Raw genomic sequence first — 18582 nt, 5'->3', positions numbered from 1 at the left:
ATTATACAAAGAAATGTTTGGTTTTGAGGATGAATGAATGAAAAATTATCTTCTTTCAAAACTCTCTCATTTATGTTTGCATAATTTCATTTATACCGAATTCTATTCATTAGAATTTTTACTTTGAGATTTGATTCTATCGATTTCGTCCCTAGAATGTAATTTACCCGTTACAATATTGAGACTTTTGAGACTAATAGAGAGATGAAGTAAAGTGGGGTGATATGACGGAAAACATGATTGGTATCGATTGACAGATGTAAAATTAGTTTACAATTTCACTCCATATTCCTTTTTCTCATAAATAAGGACTAATTGTGTTCTGCCTTTTTTATTCCTTGATTGGTCTTGTTTTCCTTTACCTATTAATTAATCTAAAAATGTAGCTATATCTTTGTTGATATGGTGATATTACTACTTGTGGTTTTTGTTTGTGTTTGAGTTTAATTATTAAAAATCAAAATTGAATTTTTTTTTTCAACATTATCTGACCTACCGGACCGTCTAATCTGATTCATGGTCGGTTCTGCCATCAAGTACTTCCAGTCCCATCAAAGTTGTCGGAATCAAACTACGCGCCTCTTACCAAATTCAGCGTCAATCACCACTAAACTAACTAACAATTGAAAAATAGGGTAAATAGTGTTATACCCCCCTGCAAAATAGGCGAGTTTTGCGTTACCCCCTGCAAAATATTTTTTTGAGATTACCCCCCTGCAATGTCAAGATTTTTTGCGTTACCCCCCTGGCTCAACAAGTGGGCATATGACATGGAAGAATCTTGACGTGGCATGACACATGGAAATTAATTTATTTTTTATTTATTTTTAATTGCCAACTCATTAATTAATGTGAGTTTTTAATTAAAAAAATGAAAAAAAAACTTAAAAGTTGTTATATTTTTATGAACTTACTTAAAAGAAAGTTTTTATTTTTTTACTAAAAGTTGTTATTATATATATATATAAAAAAATTCTTATATATATATATATATATATAATAACTAATAATAGAGTAACCAAAAAAAATGAAGATGAAAAAAAAACTAATAATAATAATAGTAACCAAAAAACTAATAATAATAATAATAATAATAATAATAACTAATAATAATAGAGTAACCAAAAAAAAAGTTTCTTTAAATAAAAAAATTTCTTTAAAAAAAAAAGTTTCTTTAAAAAAAAGAATTCTTTAAAAAAAAAGTTTCTTTAAAAAGTTTTTTTCATTTTTTTTAATTAAAAAATAAATAATTACTGAGTTGGCAATTAAAAATAAATAAAAAATAAATTAATTTCCACGTGTCATGCCACGTCAAGATTCGTCCATGTCATATGCCCACTTGTTGAGCCAGGGGGGTAACGCAAGGAATCTTGACATTGCAGGGGGTAATCTCAAAAAAATATTTTGCAGGGGTAACGCAAAACTCGCCTATTTTGCAGGGGGTATGACACTATTTACCCAAAAATATTATGGACATACATAATTTGACATAATAAATACGTCATGAACAATACATAAACTATCATAATTGACATTAAATTAAAATAAATATAAATTAGTCATGAATGATTAAAAACAAAATCTTATATCTCTCGAGAAGAATTGTGTTGAAGTGTTAGAAGATTGAAGCGAAAAAATGGCAGCAGCAGAAGAAGGTGTGAGTCTGAATCATATATCTCGAGAGTCCACCGACATCAAACGCCTTGCCAATTTCTACCGACAGGTTCTTTTCTTTCTCTTCTCTTCTCTTCTCTTCTCTTCTTAATTCATAATCATAGATTTGATTTAGATGCATGCAATATTTCTATATCATTTTCAGATATTTGGATTTGAGGAAGTAGAAAGTCCCAAGTTTGGAGAGTTTAAGGTTGTATGGTTGCGCCTTCCATCTTCTTCACTATATCTTCATCTCATTGAACGGAACCCATCCAACAATCTCCCTGAAGGTCCATGGAGTGCTGCTTCCCCTGTTAAAGACCCTTCCCATCTCCCTAGAGGCCATCATCTCTGCTTCTCTGTCCCTAATTTCCAATCCTTCCTCCAAACTCTCAAGGTTTTCTTTTCTTTCATCCACTTTTTCATACTACCAAATATCATATCATTGTTTTTTAATGTTGTTACTTGTTTGGTTTGTGTTATCGTCAAGCTATGAAACACAAACACTCCTCAGATTAGACGCATAAGACATACGCACTACAGTGACACTTATAATTACATTTAATTTGTGTCATTTAATTGTGTCATTTAAGTGTCGATGTGTCTGTGACATGTCTTGTGTCCGTGTCCATGCTTCATAGTTGACAAGCATCATGAATGAAAATTTCACAACTAAGTGTGTATTTGGCTCTGCCATCACAAAAATTTAATTTGGATAAATTGATTCTGTAAACTAAAAATGAGTTGAACGAAAAATTATTATGGTTTGATCGACACATTCATGTAAAGCTGAATTGAACATTAAATTCAATACTAAAAATCGATTGTAGAGGTAAAAGATTCAGATTCTAGCTTCAAGTTAGAATCATTTCTGGAGGCATAATCAATTCTAAGGAAAATTCTAAATTTGCAATCAATTTTGCCTCCTCCAAAAGTGAAACTAAACATACATACACGCGTATTGGGAAGAGAGAAGTTTATGATAAAGTAATCTGAAGTTTTGTGGAAGCATTCATGGGTTTGTTTTATGATGCAGGATAAGGGTATTGAAACTTTTGAGAAATCTCTGCCTAATGGCAAGATTAAACAAGTTTTCTTCTTTGACCCTGATGGTAAGACTCTAATTTTTCTGTTATTATTGAAATTTGGCATTGTTATTACTTACTGTATGCGAACTGGTTGGTTATTGGCTTTGAGATGAATTCTTTATATGAATGAATATATTGTATTTGCAGGTAATGGCTTGGAGGTTGCAAGCAAGGAAGACTCTTCCTAGTTACTTTGATATGCATATGTGTAATGATATGTAACTATAATAATCATGCACCTTATTATCATTTTAGATACCAGTTATTCATAAAATAAAGATAGATTTTGATAAGATATTGCTGCTTGTGATTTTTTGTCGCAAGAGAATAGAAGAGGAATCCATTGTAGTCTTCTGTTCTCTGCATTTCGTTTTCCTTTCCCTACTTTGAATGCCTTTGTGACAAGATATTTGCAAAGAATCCTTTACCTAACCCAATGCAAGGAGGTTTTCTACTTCTTTAAAGGCATGAACATAGAGCACGAATGCTGCTGATGCATATGTCAACAGAATGAACAGAAATTCACAACATACTAAACCCATCTCTGGGAGCCAATGCGGTGTGAGCGTCTGCAAATGTGCATCGAATGAAAGATTGAAGGAAATTTTTGGAGCTTGTGCTTATCCCCTTCGTCGCATCGCACCTTCTTTGTGTGATTAAGATAAAGGAGTTGCTGCCTGTGTCTATTGGAAAATTCTTACATGATTTGAGAGTAATACGCTTATTAGTTAAGATTAGTAGATTGGTTCCTAAACTGATTCATATAGGTCTATTTTTATTTCTAAATGCATTTGCACATTTGTATATATATAAAAAAAACCCTAGTAAAATTTGTTGCAAATTGATTACAACAGCAAACAAAGAATTAGAGTGAACTTGCAAAACAAAAACTGTGAAGTAAAACCTGAGGCATCTCGAATTATGAGAGAAGGAAAATAATTTTCTAGTCTTTTCTAAGTGGCAACCAAGGGTTTGTTTATAACTCACTGTTTAAAGAAATGATCAAATGTGATAATAGAAATGAGAGATACGTAAAAACTTGGTCAAAGTATCTCAAAATTCTGAATTTCAAGTAGACCATCAATTAAAAAATATTTTCTAAAAATAATATTTTCAGAAGAAAAGTTCACAAAGCCAATTGAGAAAGAATGAAAATGTGAGACTTGAACTTTTGAAATATCACTCAAACACAACAAATTTCTAGGTTCCTCACATCCAAACTATTTGTGTTACAACCACACTAAGTATATGTGGATTTAATGGAAGTGAATTAAACATAAATGTGGTTCTTCTGATCGACTAAAGAGAACAATGAAATTCATATCCAAAACATAAAGAAAAGACAACAATTAAAGGGCATATAATTCCTTCCTATTCACAATTTACAACAAAAAAAAGTTGGGGACCAAGTTTGGCTTGACTGGAGAGGAATATAGGCGAGAACCGTGTTTGGGAACAACTATAATGATGTGTTGTGGTAGGAGAATCACATATTTAAGAGTACTAGTTATTGTTATTTGGCTTTATGATTCTTCTGAATATGAAAAGGGTGACATTGGACTTGGTCTGGTGTGTAGCAGGTCCATGAGATGGGAGAAAATGACATGTAGTCCAATTCTTCAGCAGAATCAACTTATTTGTTTAGCTTCTTTATATATATACATCGGGATCTTGTGTTCTGTTTGTAACAACACCTGAAAAGTAGATGAGGTGAAAAATGAGAGTTCTACACAATTCAACAAAAAAATAAACAAAAGAAATATGTAGCGTTTATAGTGTGATGTTAGAGGTGGGTGATTATGAGAACATCATTCATCCCTCGAGAGCCTTTTCCCTGTACATTTATCAATGCTTCACGCAGAAACCAGCAGGCCCTCGTGAGTCACAATAATCTATTTTAGTCTCAGTCCCGACTCACGGACAAAACAGGAAAAATGTTGTCAAGAAATGGCATAAGTGCTGTTAAAGAAGAAAAAACTCAAAAAATGGTCGAAAAGTGCTATTAAAGAAGAAAAAACTGCAAAAGAAATAATAAAAGGTGTAGAAATAATGTTGGAAACCGTGTTGTCAATCACGGATCATTGAAAATAGCAGTTTGCTCAAATTCTGCTATGCTATAGTGGTGTTATTTGACAGCAATGATGGGCATATCGCAAACAATAGCCGTGTTCAAATTTCGCTATGTAGTTTTGAAGTGCCACTAATGCCGCTATCAGAAACACTAGACTGAAAACATTGAAAAGTAAGCTAAAAAGAAAGGTGAAAGATGAAGTTGTGGGTATTGAAGAAGAATGCAAGGCTCAGATTAGGTGTTTTGTCAGATAAGAGTGAAGAGGAGGAGCACGAGTATGGCTGCGACTACATGCGTCTTTAGAAGTACACAAGACACAGTCGCCTCGCCAGTACACGGCTCTTTTCTTCACTCAATGCCCGAATCAATTGCATGAAATATCATCACTGCCTCATTACATCCCAAAGAAGAAGAAGAAAGAATGAAGAAAGGAGTCGTTTGAATTTGGTGAAAGTGAAGAGAAAGGGCGTGAATGCTGCTGCTGCTGCTGCTGTATTTGTTGTTGTCGTTTCATCGTTATTGTTGTTGATCATAGGCAATGAGCAACTCACAGACAAACAGAATAATCTCTGAGAGCAGGAAAGCCTCACAAACTAATGTGTAGTTGCAAAGAGAGAGACTCAGAAAGAGAAAGTTGGCTGGCTGCGCCAACATGATAGAAACGCCTCCCCAGAACCATCCATCATCATTGCCTCATTAAATTAAAAACCCAAAAAACCAGAAGAAACAGTTCAACAAACCGAATCATTTCCAAATCTGTGTCAGTTCTCAACCATGAAAACTATAACAAAACACGGCTGCAGCAACTTGTACTTAAGATTGACAAAGGTTTCAATTGATTATGGATATATCTCTTTGCCATGGGTATGAAGATGTTAATCAATTTGCTGTACCTTTAGTCTCTTCCCATTTTGAAGATTGAAAAAGACCTAAATGGGTTAGCTGGCAGCTCCAAAGTTCACTCTGAAGTGGAATTTTTAAAAGACTACAATCAAAAGTGCTGGAAAAGATAACAGGTACCAAAAGTTAGGTGAAGGAACAACAAATTTATCCACTATGCTGTGCAGGAATGTTCTGAATAGAACACTTTTTGCAGAATAGAGACATAAAAGCAATAAAAGATAAACAAAAGGATAGCTTGTAAATTGTTTGTTGCCTGAACCATATTTACTCTAAATCAGCAGCAAATGACAGACCGACTGTTACATATATATAATAAGTAATAGGAGAAAGTAGAAAAGAGTTAAATGACTCAAAAACCTTTAACACTCAACTTCAGTAAAAAAGTCAGTTAAATCTAACTTGGTTACTTAGCCAGTTGGCCTCACAGTAGTGAGCTATAGCATATCCTGTTATTAGCACTAAAACCAGATTGAATCCTAGTTGACACTTGCATCACCACCAACTTGGTTGGCTAATTTGTTCACAACTTACAAGTGTCAACATATTTGAACAGATACAAGTGTTTTTTTATAAAACAGATCAGATACTAGTTTACCATAGAAAGTAATTAGTTTTACCCATTTCAAGCTGTTTGATATTTCCCAAATGGAGTAGTTCTATGAATGGTATTTCTAGTTGGAAGAGTGAAGTACTATAGCAAAGAAGAGCAAAAATATTACACTTTAAATTTAAAACTAATATGTAATGCGAGATTACTTTGGAAAAAGTTTATCTGCAACATGAAATTTATTGCTATGTGTTTTCAAGATAATTACACATGAAATTGAATTGAAAATCCGAATAGCAGCGAACTTGGTGCGATAATTGAGATGAGAGAAAAAGAAATGTACCCAATTTACATTTCTTGAAATATACTATTTGTTTAGCATCTTTAGATATTGGCATCTTGTGTTTTTTATTGTACCACTTGAAAAGAAAAAGATCAGGTCAAAAATGACAGAGAGAAAGTTATACAGAACTGATCCTTTAAGAGCCTTTTCTCTCTGCCTTTATCATTGATTCACACTGAAACCAGAGAGACTCAAACATTAATCAATCTCAGCCTCTCACTCAAGGCGCACAAACAACAGAAAAAGCATTATGAAGAAATGACTCAAAATTATTATTGATTAGGAGGCTCAGATAGAGGTGTATTGTCAGAGAAGAGAGTGAAGAGGAGAAGCACAAGTATGGCTGCGACTGCACGATGGAGTTGCCTTGCCATGACAAAGGTCTTTTCTTCTTCACCCATAATGTCTGATCAGATACACTGCCTCGTATTATCCAGAAGAAGAAGAAGAAGAAATTCCACTATGTAACAATGCTATGATTAGGAGGCTCAGATAGAGGTGTATTGTCAGGGAAGAGAGTGAAGAGGAGGAGCACAAGCATGGCTGCGACTGCGAGATGGAGTTGCCTCGCCATGACAAAGCTCTTTTCTTCTTCACCCACAATGTCTGATCAGATACATGCAGTTGCATTAAACATCATCACTGCCTCGTATTATCCAAAAGAAGAAGAAAGAAAGTCAAGTTGATGATAATGATTATGATTATGATGATGAGTCAGAGAGAGAGAGAGAGAGTGAAAGAGAAAGCGAGCTTTTCTTGTTGGTGTTGGTGGTGAAGAGAGGTGAAGTAGGAATGATCATTGGCAATGAGAGTGAGAAACTCATCAAAGCCTCACTCAGAAACTTGCAAAAAAAGAGGCTCAGAAAGAGAATGGTGGCTGCGCCAGAAACGCCTCGCCACAACCATTCATCCTTCCATCATCACTGCCTCATTCAATTCAGTAATGAGCTAAAGCCTTGAAAAGCATATGTTGTTATTAGGAGTTAAACCAAATTGAATCCAAGTTGTGAAACTTGCAATTCCACTAAATCGTTGGCTAATTTGTTCACAGTTTACAAGTTTCAACATATTTCACCAGATACAGATACTGGTTTTCCATATAAGTCATAAGTAATTATTTTTATCCATTTCAAACTGTTCGAAATTTCCAGTTTCCTAAATGGGAGTAGTTCAATCACTAACCCAAAAAATCTGGACACACTATGAACTTAAGACTAATGTGTAATGCAAGATTACTTTGGCAAAAGTTTGAGTGTCTACAACATTGAATTGAATATGAAAAGAAATGTACCACATTTACATTTCTTCACCAAAATCGTCAACTCCCTTGAGTTTTGTTTGTGCATCTTTAGATATTGGTATTGGCATCTTGTATTTTTTTTGTGCCACCTGAAAAAGAAATGATGGGGTAAAACATAAGAGATAGAAAGTTATACAGAATTCGTCCTTCAAAAGCCCTTTGTCTCTGCATTTATCATTGAGGGCCTGTTTGGAATATAGCTTATGAAGAAATGACAGAAAATTATTATAGAATAAGAGGCTCAGATAGAAGTGTATTGTCGGAGAAGAGGAAGATCATTGGCATAGCTGCAACTGCGAAACGGAGTCACCTCGCCATGACACAACAAATTTCTTCTTCACTAAAAATGTCTGATCTGATACACATGAAACATCATCATCACTGCCTCATTTTATCCAAAAAAGAAGAAGAAAAACAAGAGGTCCGGTCCAGTTCGATGAAGCAGAGAGAGAGAGAGAGAGAGAGAAAGAAGTTATGTTGTTGTGATGGTGGTGATGGTGTGTGTGGAGAGCGAAGTAGAAATATTATTGATCATTGGCAATGAGAGTGAGAAACTCATTCATCAAAGCCTCACTCAAAACAAAAACTTGCAATGAGGACCAAAAAAGGCTCAGAAAGAGAGTGGTGGCTGCGTCAGAAACGCCTCGCCACAAACAATCCATCAATCAATCATCATTGCCTCATTCAAAGCCTCACTAAAAAACTTGTTACCAATCGTTAGTTGGTCCAGAGGTGATTGTCGCTGGAATTAGTAGGGAGGAGAGAGAGTGAGAGAGAGGTATACCATCATTGATTGATTCACAGTGACACGAGAGAGATTGAAACCCTAATTTCTATATCAGGCTCTTCTCACTCCCGAGTTAGAAACAACATTGTGAAGAAATGATTATATATAGAAACAACATTGTGTATTGAGTGTTGAACAAGTACTACATACAATGCAAAATGCAAATTTTTATTACTGTTTTTCCTAGAAAGGACAATTAAACTAGGAAGAATGGGAGAAAGATGAAGAGTGGGGCTGTTGAAGAAGAATACAAGGCTCAGATTGAAGACAGTGACGGGGAGGAACATGAGCATGGCTGCAACTACATGCGTCTATGGAAGGACCCACTGACACAGTTACCTCGCCAGTACATGTCACTTTTCTTCACTCACAATGTCTGATCATTTGCGTGAAATATCATCACTGCCTTGTTATATCCCAAAGATAATGAATGGTTTTAGGGTTTGAGGATGATGAGAGAGAGAGAGAGAGAGAGAGAGAGAGTGGAGGCTCAGGTAAAGGTATACTGTCAGAAAAGAGAGTGAAGAGGAGGACCATGGCTGCCACTGCAAGACGAAGTCGCCTCGCCACAAGGTCTCTTTTTTTCTTCACTCACAATGTCTGATCTGATACATGCAGCAGTTGCATGAAACATCATCACTGCCTCATTATATCTAGAAGAAGAAGAAAGAAAAAAGGAAGGTCGAAAATTGAGTTCGAGGATGATGATGATGATGATGATGATGAAGCAGAGAGAGAGAGAGAGAGAGAGAGAGAGAGAGAGAGAGAGAGAGTGGAAGAGAAAGTGAGATTTTGTTGTTATTGTTGGTGGTGATGGTGAAGAGAGGTGACGTAGGAACGATCATTGGCAATGAGAGTGAGAAACTCATCAAAGCCTCACTCAGAAACTTGCAATGTCAACAAAAAAATGAGGCTCAGAAAGAGAATGGGGGCTGCACCAGAAACGCCTCGCCACAACCATTCATCCTTCCATCATCACTGCCTCATTCAATTCAATAATACCCAACAAAATATAATCAGCAGCAGTATTCAACTACACCAATGCCAATCATCAATACTTACTGTCAGGAAATACAAAATAAGTAATAGGTTAAAAAGAATAAAAAAAGAGTTGAATGACTCAAAACTTATAACACTCACATTCAATGAAAAGTCGGTTAAATCTAACAGGTGTTCCTTGGCTTCATAGTAATGAGCTAAAGCCTTGAAAAGCATATGTTGTTATTAGGAGTAAAACTAAATTGAATCCAAGTTGTGAAACTTGCAACTCCACTAAATCGTTGGCTAATTTGTTCACTATTTACAAGTTTCCACATATTTCATCAGATACAGATACTAGATTTCCATATAAGTCATAATTAATTATTTTTATCCATTTCAAACTGTTTGAAATTTCCAGTTTCCTAAATGGGAGTAGTTCAATCAGTAACCCAAAAAATCTGGACAGGCTATGAACTTAAGACTAATGTGTAATGCAAGATTACTTTGGCTAAAGTTTGAGTGTCTACAACATTGAATTGAATATGAATATGACAAAGAAATGTACCACATTTACATTTCTTCACCAAAATCAACTCCCTTGAGTTTTGTTTGTGCATCTTTAGATATTGGTATTGGCATCTTGTATTTTTTTTTGTGCCACCTGAAAAAGAAATGATGGGGTAAAACATAAGAGATAAAAAGTTATACAGAATTCATCCTTGAACTTGAAAAGCCCTTTGTCTCTGCATTTATCATTGAGGGCCTGTTTGGAATATAGCTTATTTTTGAGCTTATACAACAAAACAGCTTATGCAAATAAATACTAAGTTTTTGTGTTAATTTATAAACTCCCACTAACAAAAACTGTATTTTTATAAGCTATTTTTCCATAAACTACCATAAACACTTATAATAAGTTGTTTTGCATAAGCTGAAAAATAAGCTATTCCAAACGGACCCTGATTCACAGTGAAACCAGACAGACTCAAATGCAAATTTCTATATCAGCCTCTTACTCCTGAGTTAGGAAAAACTCTCCGAAGTTCTTCTAATAAATGGAAGGTCTGATACTTCTCTCAACAGTTTGGGGTGCTCAGGCTTCTCCTCTCCAATCCCATCGCCTTTAACCTACCTCAGGTAATATCTCCCTGTGATTGTGGGGGAACCTCTTAAGAGTATCTTAGAACATCTCTTAGATACTCCGATTCCGTCACATTCCAGATTATCCAGATGCTTACGCTGCTGGATGGAATGCCCTTAGCAGTTCTGGCTCTTATATATCCAAGTAGAAATATGAATGATCATTGGCAATGAGAGTGAGAAACTCATTCATGAAAGCCTCACTCAAAGCAAAAAGTTGAAATGGGAACCAAAAAAGGATCAGAAAGAGAGTGGTGGCTGCGTCAGAAACGCCTCGCCACAACAATCCATCAATCAATCAATCATATCATTGCCTCATTCAAAGCCTCACTAAAAAACTTTTATCAATTTGGTTCAGTGGCGATCGAAGCCTGACTTAGTAGGGAGGAGAGACAGAGAGTTAGAGAGAGTGAGTTATACCATCGTTGATTGATTCACAGTGACATGAGAGAGATTGAAACCCTAATTTCTATATTAGGCTCTTCTCACTCCCGAGTTAGAAACAACATTGTGAAGAAATGGTTATATATAGGTGAGAGTGAGTGTTGAACAATTACTACAATGCAAATGCAAATTTTCTCTCGCCATTTCATTTTGATATTTTCTCTTCGGGTCCCATGTATCTTTTATAACCCAAATATTCTAATTTTGCCCTTGATAGTTGATAAAAACTTCGGTTCGTAGAAACCGAAGTTTTTTCTAGTTCAAATTTAGGAAAATTTCGGTTAACAGAAACCGAATTTTTTTTTTCAAGGCAAAAAAAATTCGGTTCGTAGAAACCGAAATTTTTATTGAAGGACAAAAAAGTAAAATTCAGAGGGTGAAAAAGAACCATGAGACTAAAAAGAAAATATCTTTCATTTTCCTCCCAAATTTACATTTCATTTCATCAACAACACCTATATATCCTCCACATTTTGGGCTTTTCACAACCCATTGTCCTTTCGGAATAACAATTCCTTCGCCATTTTTTTTTTAATATTGTAAAACCATCTCTTTTTTTTTTTTTTCCTTCGTCCTTCTTTCTCTTTTCTAATTTTTTATGTTTTTATCAAGGTAAAATAGAAAATGAACCGAATAAACTCAAAAATAGTATGAGACTTCATTCAATAATTAACTCGTTAAAGTTAGAATTTGAGTTTAATACTAAGCTCATAGAATAAATGAATTGTACTTGAATTATATATGGTTCGATTTGATTCATGAAAATGAGAGTGGCTAAGAGAATGCAACTCATGATGTTTGGGTTCATTGATCAACACCTTTGATTTGAAATTTAAAGATGATGTGAGTTTATTACTTATTTATTTATTTATTATTAACCCCAAATAAGTATAAGTAAAGTATAACCAAGAATTATTTCTATTAAAAAGATGATGTGAGTTTCCAGAATGTTGATATGGATGACAAGTTTTGGATCATCTTACAAAAGACTCAACTTTGAAATAAACTTATAAATTGTTATGCACCCACCTTAGTTAATATTGTGTATTTGCTATCATCATATAGCAAGTTTTTTACTATATTACTGTTAAAAAAAGGTAAAATGTATTTATTTTTAAAATTTTTGTATTAACCATCTAATTTTAAACTTCGGCTAAAATATAACAAAAAATTATTCTCACTAAAAATTGAACTCAAATACTCCGGAACTAGAGCAAAATGACATGGATGATGCATAAGAGTTAAATTTTGATCACTTGTAGTATTAAGTGATTTTACTTATAAGATTATAAGAAAATGTTAATGTTAACATGTGCCCATGATTAAATGGTCTTGGTGCAAAACTATGTCACATTTTTAAGCACTATTATATTTCTTTATTCTCTTGAATATATTCATTCTTGATATTATTTTGATTCCATTCCTAACTCACATTAAGGATCCAAAATAAACATAATTTTTCTGCCACAATTATTTCAGTGATTGTCCATCCCATTCGACTGCTCAGTTACATTGATTAATTTGACGTGCCAGCCTTGTAATTTTCGTGGGATTTAATAGTCTGAAAACTACTAATAATTAATGTGTCTATCCCTAAATCATTAACAGAAAAACAGTTATATATACTATCAAATGCCAAATTTATTCCATCTCAGTCTTCTAAAACAAGTTTTATTTCAGATTAACAACAGTAATTCTCAAGAAAAAACAGGTGTAGCAATTTAAAGCCTTAAGCTATAATTCAGGGCTCGAAAGTCATGGTTTCAGCTTCGCGTCTCACAGACTCAAATAGCACAGAGGATAGGTACCTCTCCCCAAAGCTTGGAAAAATGACCTGCACCATGTCAAAATGGAACCACAACTCAACATGAGCACCATAATCTTGTATAGTAAAACATTGGCTTTAAAGAATCATGCAAGTTTGAATAAACAAAAAGATGAAATTATATTAGCTAGTTCTTAAGCTATAGAAACCATATTTCTGATTAACATCAGATCAGTTCCATGAGTTCTAAATCTACAATGCCCAATTTAATCTTCATATCTAAAAGGTTTTCCCATCCGTAATATCATGTTGTCATTGTGGTCCTAGAGATCACGAGCTCTATAGTTGAACCTTATGCCCAAATTAATTTTGTCGTTTTAAGAAACTTGATATTTCTAAATATTTCAACTAAAATTGTAGAGATATAATCAACTTACAACAATAAGCTTCCCAGCATTTTCTGGCCTTTTGGCTATCTTAATGGCGGCAGCGGCTGCAGCTCCAGAAGATATACCCACCTAAGACAATATCAAAGTAAAGAGGGTCTGTAAACTACAAAATTGGATTAAAGAAGTCTATGCCCAGCTAGAAAACAACATGCTGACTCTTAGCTGTTTCAATACAAGTTTAGAACTTACAAATAGGCCTTCTTTAAGCGCTAGAAGCTTTGCAGTTTCGATTGCTTCATCACTTGATATCTGCCAAATAACACATATCTGGTTAAAACATTAAATATTGACAACTATTGCAAAATGATGAGATATTCGTTATCCTTCTAATACATTCAATTACAACTTTATCTTCGGAAATTAAAATTCTTTTATATTAATTCAAAAGTTTATCAGATAAGAATTCAATCATCAAAGGTCAGAAGTGACATCAATATTACAAAATCAGAAATCATGATTTGTCCATATTCATATTTATGGCCCTAAAATCAGCACCCAGATTTCAAAGCCATCCAAGATTCACATTCTCAAGGTAGAACTGTTCAACTTCATTCCACATTAAATCTAACTAATTAGATAGTGTAAATTAGAATCCACATTAAATCAAACTGGAACTTTGTTCCTACTCAGAACTTTCCTAGGGAAGCATAACCATAGCGCTTTACCACAAGTTTATATTAAAATTTAATTGAAAGGGTTTTCAAACTAGAAATGACCGATAAGAAGTAGCAAAAATCTACTTCAACCAAGTCAAAGTAAACATTGTATCCATACTAGTATCACTTATATAAAACAATAAACTGCAAAGTCAAAAGCATATCTAAGAATTGAGGGCATAAGGCCAAGATATCATCAATAATCAGATGCAACAAATATGGACATGTGAATTTTCCCACCTTTGGACATGTGAATTTTCCCACCTTATAAAACCATACATAGAATTTTAAAACAACTTCAAAAAATTATTTTCATACATCATTATATATTTTTTAAGGATGTAATCTCTTGAATAATGCAATGATTATCGACAAGTTGTTTAAGCTTACTTGAACAACTTCATCAATAAGATTAACTTCCAAGACACCAGGGACAAAGCCAGCACCAATCCCTTGAATCTTGTGAGGACCTGAACATTCACAGCGGCAAATTGAATATTATCCACAACATAAAACAAAAGTTATTGATCTCAACAATAAGGCTTTATTCTAAATAAAAACTGTTGAAACTATGTCTACCATATGAAGAAAAACCAAATAGGAACTGAGTTACTTAGTCTACCATCTGAAGGGATAATCTTAAGATGAAGAAAATATGGCATAATCACAATGATAGAAACTACATATGTGTAGCATGTGATTAGTCCAATGATCAATCTGGTCAACAAATCATGAAATGATGTTGAGATAAATTCACAAGGAAAGACACAACGAATACAGTATTCTGAAAAAAACTAGTGAGAAGTCCAACATTTTTCCTTATTTTAAATAGTTTCTCCTGAAATTTTTTAGGTCTTCCTCTGCCCCTTCTAATCAGACCCTCTTCCATTTTATCATTAAGGCTCAATAACCCTTATAAACAGATCAATAGGAAATTAAATAACATATCAAGTCGTAATGCAAGAATTTTGTGATTCATATGCAAGTTTGGAAAATTAAATTATTACAGAAAACTGAGAAAAGTTTATAACTCACCAGGCTTTCCTCCTGAGAGCACTGGACTCTCCACTGGTTCCACACCAATTAGCTACATAAAGAGAAATGATGTTAATTGCTGACAACATATAAAAGAGAGTGACATAGGTATAGTATAGATGAGTTCATTTTTCTGTTAAATCTTATCCCAAGTATTCATAAATTTATCCAAACACATATTTAGGGAGAAAAACAAACCTTTATGTTGGAATTTTGCTCTTTCAGATATTTCCCAGCACCTGTTATGGTACCACCAGTACCTATCCCTGAAACAAATGCATCAACTTTCCCTTCCGTGCCTTTCCATATCTCTGGACCGGTGGTTTCATAATGTACCTGCAACAGTAACAATAAAAATTGCTCAAAGTGGCAAGAGTCCATTGTGCTAGTTATAGAAACAAAGGATGTATGCAAATTGCTGAGGTATATACCTTGGGATTGGCAGGGTTTTCAAATTGCTGAAGTATGTATGCATTTGGTGTCTTGGCCAATATCTCTTCAGCTTTCTGAACAGCTCCTTTCATTCCCTTTGCAGGGTCTGTCAAAACCAATTCAGCTCCAAAAGCTAATAGAATGATTCTTCTTTCAAGACTCATTGAAGCAGGCATTGTAATTATGAGCTTGTAACCCTTGGCCGCTGCCATGAAGGCTAATCCAATGCCAGTATTACCACTTGTTGGTTCAATGAGGACACTCTTCGGTAAAATAAGAAACCCACATGAAAAACAAATATTAATGGTCAGCTATGAGATACAATACAATAAATTAATACCCAGAATTCCTCTCTTTTCCTTAAGATCTAAAGTGATTTCCAAGCATTATACATATCAGTTGCAAAAATAAATGATGTATCATTAAGATCTAGAGTGACTCCTACAATAGTAACATAAATTGCATTCAGTAATCATTTTATAGGAAAAGATTCACACTCCACATCACACATATGATAGAAATCTTCACCAAAGATGATAATCCAGCCATACATACTTGAATTTTTCAGAAGAAGCCATGAATCACACAAACACACAATGAGTAAATAAAGATATAACAGTTTACACCATAACAAAAGTTATCATAGTAATAAGCAAGCAGCACCACTTTGCTCCCAAACCACAGTTTCAGATAATGCACTTTTACTAATCTATTACTAGCTTCACTTTACTTCAGTTATTGAGATTATCGAGATATACCAACCTGTCCAGGTGTGATAAGCCCCTTCTCTTCTGCATCAGTAATCATACTATAGCCAATCCTGCATGTCAAATATATATCATAAGTACAAGCAAACAAGCACAAATCCGCAATACATAATCCCAAAGACCCATGCCAAACACAATTCTACCAAAAACATGAACAAAAAAAACTCAGAATCAATACTCATATGACATGGAAAAACTAGTTACCTGTCTTTGACACTAGAGCATGGCTCCATCAATTCCAATTTGGCAGCAACTCGAGCCACACAACCATCAGCAATTCTATTTAGATACACTAATGGGGTTTTTCCAATCAACTACACAACAAACAAATATTGTACAACAACAACAACATGTTATCTAATCAGATTACACTATCAATAGGGACAAATCCCATCAAGAAAAATCATACAGAAAATAAAAATCAATGAACAGAAACTCACTTCTGTAACATCTTTGGCAATTCCAGATCTTTCCACAGCCATGATATCAGCTCACTCACTACAAAACAAAATAAAGTATTAGCATAGTAATCAAACAAAAAGCTATATGAACATAGAAAAACAAGTATCAACATAACCGATCATAGATAGGAAATTGAAAGATTTATGAACAATAGAAAAACAAATAAGTTGGCATCACCTTTATGAAAAGCAAAAAAGATGAGAAAAAGTATAAGTTTTTTTTTTTTTGAAGGAAAAAAAAAAAATAATAATAAGTTGTTGTTATATGAAATATGAGTGGTTGGTTAAATGGAAGGAGTATATATATATAGTGAGGAAAGGAATTATGATTAGTTGTAACGAAATTAGCGTTCGAGGCGTAGAAAAGGTGGCGTAATAATAAGGAAGTATAAATAAAGAAGTAGTAATTAGTGGGAAATAAACCCTAAATTAATTAATTAATTAGAAATTGTAGAGAAATTGATTAAAGAGAAAGTAGTACTAAGAAGAAAAGTATGACCTTGGTTGAGAAATGGTATGAGGAATAAAGAATAAAAGGTGATAGAAACGAGACGTGGTAATGACAAAGAGAACTGTGCATAGGATAGGAGTAGAGACGGCTGGGCTGGCTTATACTCGTAGCAATCTGATGGATATAGTAAAGAAATGGGATTGTGTGTCGTAAACTCAGTTGACAGAGTTGCAATACGCGGGACCCGGGATTGGAAGTTGGAACATAGAATTTCCGTGATATTTTGCTCATTAAACTACTACTTCATTAATAAACAAACATCTTTAGTTGATTCGGTGTTTGATTGACGCTGAACTTGGTAAAGAGAATCGTGGTTCGAACCCCGTAACTGCGATTGAGAGAAGACTAAAATCAATTGATGTCAGAACTAATCCCCGAACAAAATTCAACTGACAGTGAAAAAAAAAAAAACGTAATGATAAACGGTATTCCGGAAATTGGTTGGATATATTAAAAAAATAATATTTAACATTTTTTTATAGAGTAATATTTAACATCTTTAAAATATTGAATAGAGTATATCGATGACATTTTCCATAAATAAAAAACATTTGATTTGTATGGAAACACAATTATTGATTAATGAAGGAACCATTTCTAACATGTCTTTCCATTTTTCAATGATTTTTTTAAAAAAAAATTAAATTAGCCCACCCAAATTGGCGTCAGAGAGAATCAAACCTCAAATCTCAAGACGAGCACGCTCCCAGGTCCCAAACCAATACCAATGCACCAACCCAAGTGAGTTCATTTTTTTCAATGGTATTGATATTCACGATAAAAATAATAATAGGTTGAATCCCTTGAATTTCATTTAAGTTTATAATTTACTTTGATTATACTGATATGAACATGTTTTTTTTTTTTTCACAATCAATATTTGGTCTGCTTGATGCTTAATCTGGTTTGAGGTCAACTCTGGTACCAAGTAGTCTAACCTCTCTCGATTGCAGTAGCGAGAATTGAACTGTGATTCTTCCTACCGGATCCAGTATCAATCACCATTAAATCAACTAATGATTGATATATATAAATATGAACCTTGTTAGCGGTTCTAGTCCGGATAAATGCTTTATTTATTTAATGAATTTAAAAACTTTTTTAGTTTATATTCAAAACTGAAGATAATATATTAATAGTCAAAGATTTTAGAAAATAGTAATAGTATTTGAACATAAAATAATTCTTCTAAAATTTGGTGTCAGATATTTTGTGTGTATTTTGAAAATAGGAGATAGAAAAAAAC

At 33.9% G+C, this 18582-nt stretch overlaps 2 protein-coding genes and 1 long non-coding RNA gene across 4 annotated transcripts; 1 reads left to right on the top strand and 2 right to left on the bottom strand.

Moving 5' to 3' along the window:
• Positions 1–1560: 1560 nt before the first annotated feature.
• LOC123908522 (lactoylglutathione lyase-like) lies at positions 1561–3041 on the top strand. Its single transcript, XM_045959189.1, has 4 exons — positions 1561–1723; positions 1820–2053; positions 2693–2768; positions 2892–3041. Exons 1-4 carry the CDS (start codon positions 1637–1639, stop codon positions 2930–2932), a joined length of 438 nt encoding a protein of 145 aa, XP_045815145.1. The 5' UTR covers positions 1561–1636; the 3' UTR covers positions 2933–3041.
• Positions 3042–3921: 880 nt separating this feature from the next.
• On the bottom strand, positions 3922–11321 carry LOC123908521. The gene is made up of 4 exons (XR_006809632.1): positions 10693–11321; positions 10242–10337; positions 7900–7997; positions 3922–4438 (listed from the first exon to the last, which is right to left on the bottom strand). It is a non-coding gene; the product is annotated as an uncharacterized LOC123908521 (long non-coding RNA).
• A 1540-nt stretch (positions 11322–12861) lies between these two features.
• On the bottom strand, positions 12862–17556 carry LOC123907864 (cysteine synthase). Of its 2 annotated transcripts, XM_045958285.1 has the most exons (12): positions 17083–17287; positions 17004–17042; positions 16805–16862; positions 16569–16678; positions 16360–16417; positions 15597–15860; positions 15364–15501; positions 15166–15217; positions 14521–14600; positions 13664–13723; positions 13463–13543; positions 12862–13094 (listed from the first exon to the last, which is right to left on the bottom strand). In XM_045958285.1, the coding sequence occupies exons 3-12, from the start codon at positions 16844–16846 to the stop codon at positions 13002–13004; spliced, it is 978 nt and encodes a 325-aa protein (XP_045814241.1). In that variant the 5' UTR covers positions 16847–16862; positions 17004–17042; positions 17083–17287; the 3' UTR covers positions 12862–13001. The 2 variants fall into 2 exon arrangements, with proteins under 2 accessions (XP_045814241.1, XP_045814240.1); XM_045958284.1 differs by lacking the exons at positions 17004–17042; positions 17083–17287 and adding an exon at positions 17325–17556.
• Positions 17557–18582: the final 1026 nt, after the last annotated feature.

This window comes from Trifolium pratense, linkage group LG2 (genome assembly GCF_020283565.1).
Source record: "Trifolium pratense cultivar HEN17-A07 linkage group LG2, ARS_RC_1.1, whole genome shotgun sequence".
NCBI lineage: Eukaryota > Viridiplantae > Streptophyta > Magnoliopsida > Fabales > Fabaceae > Trifolium > Trifolium pratense.
Note: the sequence above shows the minus strand (reverse complement) of the source record. Positions and strands in the feature narration are given on the sequence as shown.